This window comes from Cucurbita maxima, unplaced genomic scaffold, assembly GCF_002738345.1.
Source record: "Cucurbita maxima cultivar Rimu unplaced genomic scaffold, Cmax_1.0 Cma_Scf00019, whole genome shotgun sequence".
Lineage (NCBI taxonomy): Eukaryota > Viridiplantae > Streptophyta > Magnoliopsida > Cucurbitales > Cucurbitaceae > Cucurbita > Cucurbita maxima.
Genome location: NW_019272035.1, coordinates 2,813,253 through 2,822,741, shown reverse-complemented (window position 1 = coordinate 2,822,741; position 9,489 = coordinate 2,813,253). Strand labels below are relative to the sequence as shown.

Here is a 9,489-nt window from a genome sequence, read left to right as displayed (position 1 = left end):
GCAACGAAAAGAGATGGGCCCCACGCGTAGACCGCCTCTCGAGCAGTCCGTTGAGAACTTTCCTACATAAAAATTCTAATTCCATCCATTTTATTCTTTATTTTATTTTATTTATCATTAATCTAATTTACCATTTCGAATTTTAAAACGGGGAGAGGTTTCCATACTCTCCCCTAACTGACACGTTCAAACTGTAACGCTAACAACTAAATGGGGTTGGGCTATTGTCAAGTGGTAGGATTTGAACGGTAATATGACACTCCATTGGTGAGATGGCGGTAGTAGTCGGGATGTGTTCTAGACTATGAGTCATAAGTGAATCGATAGAGATGTTGATATGAAATGAGACGGGATTTTATCTATTTATTTAATTTTTGAAAAATAGGAAAAAAAAGGGAGAAAAGTGTGGAGTATCTGAGTGGAAATCCCGTAAAGCTCGAGGAGGGTCCGTCGTCAATCAAACAAAAGAAAGCAGGAAGTACTAACAACAGCGATGAAAAAGGAAATTCTAAACCCTTTCCTTCTTCTTTCCTTTCCCTTTTCCTTGTTTTCCTCCTCCGCCGCCGCCGCCTCCCCCTCCCCTTTCTCTCCGCCGCCGCCGTCTCCTCCTCCGTCTCCACCACCCTTCAATTACTATGATCATAATACTCCTCCTTCCAGATTCCCTTTTCCGATTCCCACATTTTCCCACTAAAAATCCACCCTCTTCCTACGGTCCCTAGATCTCTTTATCTCCCCTCATCACCGACCTTCTCTTCCCCTCAGCCCTGTTCCTCTTTGGCCCATCTCATCCCCCAATTCATTTCTAGGGTTTCCCGTTCTAATTATGATCACTGTTATTGGGATTCATCATTCCTCTTCTGCCTTCTTTTCCCTTTTTCTACTTTCTCTTCATCATTCCTCTCCCACACTTTTCTTCCCTTTCCAATCCCTTTCAATTTCCTCCGGATTTTCTCTGTAAATCCTCTCAATTCATAAGGGTTTTCCTAGGGGTTTGATTTTTCTATGTGGGTTCCTCTCTAATCCTCCCCTAATCTTCCACTTGATCGAATCTCACTTACCCTTTGCGTCTCTGTTTATATTGTATATTGGGTGTTCACTTATTTCTCTCTTCTTCCTTTGGTTCTTAAGTCTCTCCATTAATAATGGCTTATCAGCATGGTCGGGGTCCTAGTTCCATATCTGGATCAAGTTCGAGTTCTGGTTTCTTGAACTCTCCCTTTGGTGATACTACTTACACCAAGGTCTTTGTTGGTGGGTTGGCTTGGGAGACTCAGAGTGAGACTATGAGGCGCTACTTTGAGCAGTTTGGGGAGATTCTTGAGGCTGTTGTCATAACGGATAAGAATTCAGGGAGATCTAAAGGATATGGTTTCGTGAGTATTAATGGTTTTTACTTTAATGGGTTTTTGTTAACTTTGTACTTTTGTTTCTACTTTCTTAAAGCAATGACCTTAGAACATTCGTTTGGGCACTTTTCTTTTCTAGCAGCTAGTCGAATCTAATTGCTTGGCTCATTAATATCTATATTGTCCACATTTGGAATGACCTGAACGTTTGTTCCTGTTTACATGGAGGGTTTTAGGTGACTTTCCGGGATCCAGAGTCTGCTAGAAGAGCTTGCGTAGATCCTACTCCAATTATTGATGGCAGGCGAGCAAATTGTAATCTGGCCTCACTTGGCCGGCCTCGGCCGCCTATATCTTATGGTATTATTTGCTTATTTGGTCTTTATTGTTTAGCAAATCGTGTTGTTTGTTCATGTCTTGAGTATATGTATGATCGAGAGACTTTTCCTGGTATGTGCATTTTATACAAAGGAAATGACGGTCAGAAATTCCTTGAAACGCTCGATTGATCTGTCTTTACTTCTACACTGTTGTTTCTTACAGGACGCTTAAGACCGCCTGCAGTGTATGTTGGAGGCATGCAACCCAATAGGGGGAATTATTTTGGAAATTTTGGCTATCAACAACCGGTTTCTTATGCATATCAGCAGGGACTTGCATATCCTCCTTACGGGTGTGTCCCCCAGGTTCCTCTTTGTGCATCCAAGCGTGCCGATATATCAAATTTAATTATTTTGTTAAACCTCGATCTCGTGTGTTTTGCTTTATCACAACCTTTACATCTTGTAGTATGACTCTGTGGGGGCTTAGTTTGCTTTAAAAAAATCGAAATTATGCTTTCCGGTTTGGTATTTCATTTTAAGTACCTCAGCCATGCGTGTTCTTTGAATGGACCTTATATCCTAGTTTTCTTGGTTTCTTAAAATGGTTTGTAGACATTACTTGCTTGGTATTCATCCTCTGCAATGCCCTCTTAACGTTAGTATTTATCTTTAAAGACACTAGAGGCATAATATCAATCACTACATGCAACATTCCTTGGGATATGCTTCTTTGTCACCTCCTAGAAACAAGGATTGATACCTGTTCAGTGATGTGGCACATTGTAATTGGTAATTTTAGGAATACCATAGAATTTATTTGAAGATATGTGCCAAGACTAATGTAATTGAGCTAGAAGAAGCATGGCTAGTATTATTGGAGAAGTTTTATTTCTTGCTTTCACTTGCATTCGTAGTTTATATGAGAAGTCAAGATAGTAGGATTTGATCACTCTGGTCTCTAGTGAATTGGGATACCATATACTTGTCTTCTGGTATCGCAATGGACTAGGGGTTATAAAGTGATTCCGCCTGCTAAGTCTGTACCGTTTCAATTTATTCTACTATCTAGATTTCTGCTTTCATATTCTTATGTTTTAGAATATTTATAATATTTTCCGTCTTTCATTTATTATGCAGTTATGCTACTTATGGACCGGAGTACGTCTACCCGCAGGTATAGCTATAGCTTTATTTACTTGTGTCTGCAATTCTGTGTTTGGAGGGTGGAAGTAGGGAAGGGCGATACGTAGGGTATCTTGAAAAGTTTCTTAAGGTTTTCGCTTGTTTTAGCATAATATGCTGTCGGTTTTGATTTTTTGTGTCTTGTATTCTTTGCATAGGGTGGATATAACCCTTTTGTGGGTCAGCAATACCTACAGATTTATGGGGTGCCTGGGTCAGCGAGCCCTGCTATTTATCATTATGGACAATTAGGTCAAACGGTCCCCGGTGGTCATGGATATGGAGCAGTACATGGATACACAATGCCAAGTCCTCAGATCATGCAGTTTGGTGGACCTAATGTCAACCCATTAACATCTTCTCCAATGCCTACTATTCAGGCACCCTATCCTTCAGGTATTTTGCTTCGTTCGCATATACTCTGTGCTGTTATTATATGAAGATCACTCTTGATTGCAACATCGAGTAATATGAGTTTTGACTTGTCTTTTTAGGAATTTTTCTTTGAATTTGTATTTTTAGTATCATCAATTGGATCTTTTTTGTGTAATTGTGTGGTCTTTTCTAGTTTCTCCTTCGGTTTGGTCCTTCGGTCTTTTTCTCGAGGCCATTTTTTTTGTTTCTTCATTTATTTTTCAGCAATGCCTTATCATAAAAATCTAGAGGAAGTGTGTTCGTCAACTCGTGTTCAATCATTGCTTTGACTTAGTTATGTGATGAACAACAGGACAAGGATCCATGCGGGTCAATGAGGAGAATAAGTTTGTTTTACTATAGAACAAAGAAGATATAATGTATCGAGATGTCTTCGTTGTTTAATACAATTTAGGTCACATTTCTGTATGTTTTACTTGTACCATGTTCTTGATCATCTGATGAGGAATAAAGGAAAATGAAAATAATTTGCTTTTGCATGTTCTATATGCTTGATTAGGAAAATGTGTTTGTTTATTTCATCAGGGATCCCAGCACCTGTTGCAGCACAACCACAGTTCATTGTCCATTCTCCTTCTCAGTTTGTACAAGGTAGCAGTTCTGACCAGACATCTGGGTGAGGAGTTGATCAGGTAAACTCCAAATTTTGCTGTTAATATTTGAAATTGCCCTTCCTATCTTTATCACCAGCAGTCTCTAACGGCCTACAATTTGACTACGTTCATAGGTATCAATAGATTGCAGGACTTAGAGCAGCGGAACTGCTACTTGTGTGGCGGGCTTCGGATCTAGCCTTGCAAATAATTTATCATGCATTCTAGAGGTAGTCTTATGCTCGCTGCATGGCTTTTTCAACAATTTTCATATGTGGTCAGGATAACAACTATTTGAAAAGCATGTGGTAAAATCTTTGCTGTCATATCTTATTTCATATAGGATTATAGCAGAATGGTATGGTGAGTTCTGGAACACGAGCCCATGACATAGGGAACAACTAATCTGTGGGGGGTTTAAGGTTGTTAGAATTGATGATGTGTTTGGATACTCATAGAAACGAGTGTGTCGGATGTCTAAACGTGTAAACCACCATGAATTGGCCTAGTGGTCCGATAAAGATTATGTAAATAATAAAGGGTTTGGAGGGAATAGGTTCAAGACATCGGTGGCAACTTACTTAACATATAAATATCCTTGATAACTAAATGTAAAAGGGTTAGGCGGTTGTCTTGCGAGAATAGTCTTAGGTGCAGAAAAGTTGGCCTGCTCGCTCATAAAATATCAAAAGAAAAGAAAAAGAATATCCATACATCTTTCATTTCCTCTTGCATTTGATTGTTTGCAGTTGATTTTAAAAGTTCTCGTACTTAACTGCAGTTCACAGTCATGCTCACCAGAGAAGTCAGATGGTGTCGAGTCGCTCCAGATGGTGGAGAAAGCATATGGAAGAGATGCAGGGCTGCTCTTTCTCTAATACCTTTGTTCTTCCTCAGTGTTTATAAACTCTTTATACACTGCCAATGCTCTGGAGAGCGGCAGGTCGTCATGGATTGATTGATGGGTGCTTGAATCGGTTTTAAGCATCCATTTAGGAATAAAAATGTGTAAAAAAGAAGTGAAAAATAGAATCAACATATGATTCTTTTATAGTGAACTCCCAGCATTTTGGGTGTTGTATAGGAAGTGTGTCTCTGGTGGCTTTATGTGGTCATGGGTCTATCATCATCATCATCTTGGTACTCATATATGATTTCCTTAAGTTCATGTGCATATTAGTTAGGATTTCTTTTGAGACCTGACTCACTGACTGACTTCATAACAACGAAGCAGCATCAGGTTCTATCAGGAAAAGATCAAATTGCTGATTTTTCATTTTAATATCCATCCATCCCTCACTGCCATATGTCGGATTGGGATTGGCTGCATCTGCCTGCATCAGAGGATTTAAAGTTTCTAGTTCTCTTCCTTCACAATGTTTAGAACATTCTGTTTATTCATTGTGTTTGTTGTGGGATCATCATTTTTTTCTTTGTTCTTTTTCCCCTTTAAGGGGAATTTTTCGATGGATTCGAAACATTGGATGGAAGCGTTAGGATTTATCGAACCATTATTGTGATATGATACCATGATCGGTCCATAGAAATGACTTCTTTGGTGCAATGTTTTGGCATTGCTGTTGGCTTTTCATGGCGATTCGTTCTTTAATCATTCTTATTCGGCTGTGATTCATTAGTCTGTTCTTCCTCTTTGCACTAAATGATGAGTTTTTAGAGCTGATTTTACAATGAATTGATGTTGTTAGGCTTTGTTTCTAAGTTACTTTGTGAATTTTTGTCGAGTTTCTGCAATGTTATCGACATTATTATATTGTCGTTGATTATTATGATATCGATACTCGTTAAGGGGCCATTTGGAGGAGGAACGAGGATAGATGATCGATCTCTTGTTTGAAACAATTTTATTTACCTCCAAAAGTTGTGGGTTCTGTGTTGGTATTTTGTTTCATATATTCATTTTTCAATAATTATAATGGATTATTTATTATCCATTAATTTATTTCTGTTATTATGTACTAAATCATTTTTATGGATTTGTTAATAATTTATCATAATTATATAAGATCGTGGTTTTTGTATGGTCTACTTTAAGAAAAATGTTAAATTATGTTTAAATATTTATTTCAAATTTATATAATTTTATTAAATTCACAGCGATAGCTAACTAAATTAAAAAAATCTTAAATTTAAGGTATATTATTAATTTATTAATGAATGAAAGATTAAATTAGTCGAACTATTTTAATAATTTAATATAATAAAAATAAATTAATTAACAACAATTAACTATCTAAAATTAATTAATCTAGTATTAGTATTTGTCATTAGGAAATAAAACTAGGACTCTTTATGACAGGGCAAAACCGAGAAATAACACCTCACGCACGAAATTATAGAAGATCTCTATCTTTTAAGATTAAATAATCCCATCGAATTGAGCGGCTCTTCTCTTCTCATGAATCTATACATCCCTTCAGTACATGTGCTTCAATGGGAAAATAAAAATGGGAAAATAAAACGGAGCACTTAACAATGTATCTTCACAAACCAAGAACTATGAGATCGCCTCTTTCATTCTAGGGTTACAGAGGGCTCGTACCAACATGGGAACAAATAACGTTAGGTATTTACATCTCAATAGCTTTACCATTTGACAATGGCTTCCCGACTTGTAAATTCAAATGAATAAAGTAATGAAGAAGATACCTGCACAAAATTTTCCATATTACCCTCATCTGCAACCATCTCAACCTCCAACTAAACCTGCTACATGGGGAGCAGACATGACATTTCACCATGGAAAAAAACATTCTTACTTTGCTTTAAAGCCAAGAAGAGAAGTTGATGCAAAGTTGGAGGGTTTATTCCCACAAACATTTTCCTTTTTGACAGAAAACTCTCCCTTTTACCTACTGTTCTCTCTCACCACAAACATTCAACATTGTTGTTCTTGGCTTGGTTTTGTGGTTGAATGAGCTGAAGGTTATGGGTTCATAGTCAAAAGTGACCAAGTTTCAGAATGGCATTTCTTGTAGCAGGAGTATTAATTAAGCTTCTGCAGAGTATGAACTCCAATGTGAAGATCAGAGGAGAGCACAGATCAGTGCTATTACAACTTATCAGCATTGTACCTGCTTTAAATGGTTCAGAATTGTGGCCTAATCAAGGCTTCTTTCTAAAAGTTTCAGATTCTTCACATTCTACTTATGTCTCATTGTCCAAGCAAGATCATGAGTTGATCTTGAACAACATCTTACAACTAGGCCAATTCTTCTATGTTGATAAGATGGAAGCTGGAACTCCAGTTCCGGTTCTTGTTGGGATTCGACCGGTTCCTGGACGACAACCTTTCGTTGGGACTCCGAAGGATCTTATGCAATTGATGGAGCCATCAGTGAGCCTAGTCCAAGCTTATCAGGAAGGAAAGAGTGGAGGTAAATCGAATGAGAGAATGAGACATAAATTCGTGATCAAAGAGGAGAAGATAAACGTTTCGTCGCGGTATATGCAAGGTGTTTCGTCGTTGTATTCTAGAAGTGGTCAGGTACAAGTATATATCACATAACCATGACATTCATTTTAGGCTCATTCAAAGAATTAGAATAATAATGTAACCGCCTCCTACTAGGAGATATTGTCCTCTTTGGATTTTACCTTACGGGCTTCCCCTCAAGGTTTTTAAAATGCGTCTGCTAGGGAGAGATTTCACACCTTTATAACGATGGTAGTTCGTTCTCTTCCCCAACCGACGTGGGATCTCACAATCCACCCCCCCAGTCCAGCGTCCTCGCTAGCACTCGTTCCTTTCTCCAATCGATGTTGGACCCCCACCAAAACCACCCCGCTTCGGGGCCCAGCATCCTTGCTGGCCTATCGCCTCATGTCCACCCCCCTTCAAGGCTCAACCTCCTCACTAGCACATCACCTGATATCTGGCTCTGATACCATTTGTAACGGCCCAAGCCCACCGCTATCAGATATTATCTTATTTGGGCTTTACCTTTCAAGTTTCCCCTCACAGTTTTTAAAACGCGTTTACTAGATAGAGGTTTCCACACTCTTATAAAGGGTGTTTCCTTCTCCTCTCTAACCCTAAACCCTATCCCTAAACACTCTATTAAAGGGTGTTTCGTCCTCCTTTCTAACCAATGGGGATCTCACAAATAACTTTGAGTCCCATTTTTTCAGTTTAAAGAATGAACTAAAAATGTGATTAGAACACAATCTTACTTGGTTGATGTGCTTTACTGATAGGTGCAAGCAGTAAACCTGCAAAGCCGGCTTGATGAGGCTTCTTCAAAGGCAGAAGCACTTCAGTTCAGTGTCAAGGAGGCTGCTTCATCGTCTAAGAACATTCCTGCAAAAGGCACTTCAAACAAACAGGGAACTTTGAATGCAAATCGCTTACCTTACAGAAAAGATAAAACTCATTCATCAGAGACTGTCAAAGTATTATGCATTTCCTTCTCTCATTCCTTTTCTCTTCTCTTTCCATGTTCTTAGCCTTTTCATTTCTGTGTGAACTTTTGATTTTTCAAGAGGATTCTTAGAAGAAAAAACATAGCTTCTATGGTAGCAATGGAGGCTCAAAAAGAGGCAATGGCTGCAGCATCCTTGGCCAAATGTCTCAGGTAAGTTTTCAGGATATAAATTTGAGTCCACCATTTCTTACAAGGTAATCTTATTTCCATCATGTTTTTTTCAGTGTGTTTGCTGATCTGTGTTCATCAGCCTCACCTAAGAATCCCCAACTCCCTCTCACCAAATTCTTCACACTGCAGCAGTTAATCTCCGAAACGAATTCGAACGATGCAGTGAAGGAAAACTCACTTCTTTTGACTATGAACCCATCTCTACCAGAAGCAAATAAGTCCACAAAAGTTTCCTCTTTATTCCTGTCAAAGAATGCTTCACCAAAGTCTGCAAAGGCAGCTATTGAATTAAGAGAGGGTGAAAAACAAGAATGGGCCAAAGGAGATGGTGCAAAGGAGATCAAATTACTAAGAGATGTTTTGCTGAAGGAATCAACATCATGGTTTTTGAATTTCTTGGAGGAAGCATTGGATGCCGGGTTTTGTGTCGGAAAACAGGACAAGAATGGTCGGAACAATGCAGGGCAACAAACGGAGGCGGGCAACCATATTGATGTTGCCTTATCACAGCTCAAGCAAGCCAATGAATGGTTGGAGAAGTTAAAAGGAAATTTGAGTTCAGGAGATAATGGCTCAAGGGAAACCATTGACAGGATAAAGCAGAAAGTCTATTCCTGTTTGCTTGTACATGTGGAGTCTGCTGCATCAGTTCTAGAGAATAGATTTGACCGTTGTTAATCTAGAACAGCAAATTCAAACTCTGTAAATTGTATGATACAATAAATTATCAAGAGTTTGGTCATTCTTATCGACAACAGGTCAACGTATAGATGGTTAACATACTTCAGTCCTCTACATTCTAACTCAGCATGCAGATAAATTAAACATATACTAAATCCCATCAGAAGTGTTCAAAGTTCAAACAATGTAGTGAGAAGACTATTACTGTTAGATCCCACATCGGTTGGGGAGGAGAACGGAACATTCTTTATAGGGCTGTGGAAACCTCTCCCTAATAGACGCGTTTTAAAAACCTTGAGGGGAAGCCCGAAAG

The 9,489-nt window shown here is 38.6% G+C and overlaps 2 protein-coding genes across 3 annotated transcripts; both read left to right on the top strand.

Annotated features, from left to right (window-relative positions):
• Positions 1 to 446: 446 nt before the first annotated feature.
• LOC111494003 (RNA-binding protein 24-A) lies at positions 447 to 5,487 on the top strand. 2 transcript variants are annotated; one of them, XM_023143976.1, is made up of 8 exons: positions 447 to 1,376; positions 1,586 to 1,709; positions 1,893 to 2,022; positions 2,810 to 2,846; positions 3,013 to 3,250; positions 3,815 to 3,921; positions 4,017 to 4,112; positions 4,664 to 5,487. In XM_023143976.1, the coding sequence occupies exons 1-6, from the start codon at positions 1,146 to 1,148 to the stop codon at positions 3,907 to 3,909; spliced, it is 855 nt and encodes a 284-aa protein (XP_022999744.1). In that variant the 5' UTR covers positions 447 to 1,145; the 3' UTR covers positions 3,910 to 3,921; positions 4,017 to 4,112; positions 4,664 to 5,487. The 2 variants fall into 2 exon arrangements, with proteins under 2 accessions (XP_022999744.1, XP_022999745.1); XM_023143977.1 differs by having other exon boundaries at positions 4,017 to 4,115.
• An 872-nt stretch (positions 5,488 to 6,359) lies between these two features.
• Positions 6,360 to 9,250, top strand: LOC111493965. The gene is made up of 4 exons (XM_023143917.1): positions 6,360 to 7,387; positions 8,098 to 8,292; positions 8,383 to 8,474; positions 8,549 to 9,250. The coding sequence occupies exons 1-4, from the start codon at positions 6,863 to 6,865 to the stop codon at positions 9,171 to 9,173; spliced, it is 1,437 nt and encodes a 478-aa protein (XP_022999685.1). The 5' UTR covers positions 6,360 to 6,862; the 3' UTR covers positions 9,174 to 9,250.
• Positions 9,251 to 9,489: the final 239 nt, after the last annotated feature.

What these genes read in the sequence shown, in the direction of transcription:
- LOC111494003 (XM_023143976.1), top strand. Translation starts at nt 1,146, where the DNA reads ATGGCTTATCAGCATGGTCGGGGTCCTAGTTCCATATCTGGATCAAGT. An exon ending in TCGGCCGCCTATATCTTATG is followed by an intron (nt 1,710 to 1,892) that starts GTATTATTTGCT and finishes TGTTTCTTACAG; the next exon opens with GACGCTTAAGACCGCCTGCA. An exon ending in CGGAGTACGTCTACCCGCAG is followed by an intron (nt 2,847 to 3,012) that starts GTATAGCTATAG and finishes TTCTTTGCATAG; the next exon opens with GGTGGATATAACCCTTTTGT.
- LOC111493965 (XM_023143917.1), top strand. Translation starts at nt 6,863, where the DNA reads ATGGCATTTCTTGTAGCAGGAGTATTAATTAAGCTTCTGCAGAGTATG. An exon ending in TGTATTCTAGAAGTGGTCAG is followed by an intron (nt 7,388 to 8,097) that starts GTACAAGTATAT and finishes CTTTACTGATAG; the next exon opens with GTGCAAGCAGTAAACCTGCA. An exon ending in TCCTTGGCCAAATGTCTCAG is followed by an intron (nt 8,475 to 8,548) that starts GTAAGTTTTCAG and finishes TGTTTTTTTCAG; the next exon opens with TGTGTTTGCTGATCTGTGTT.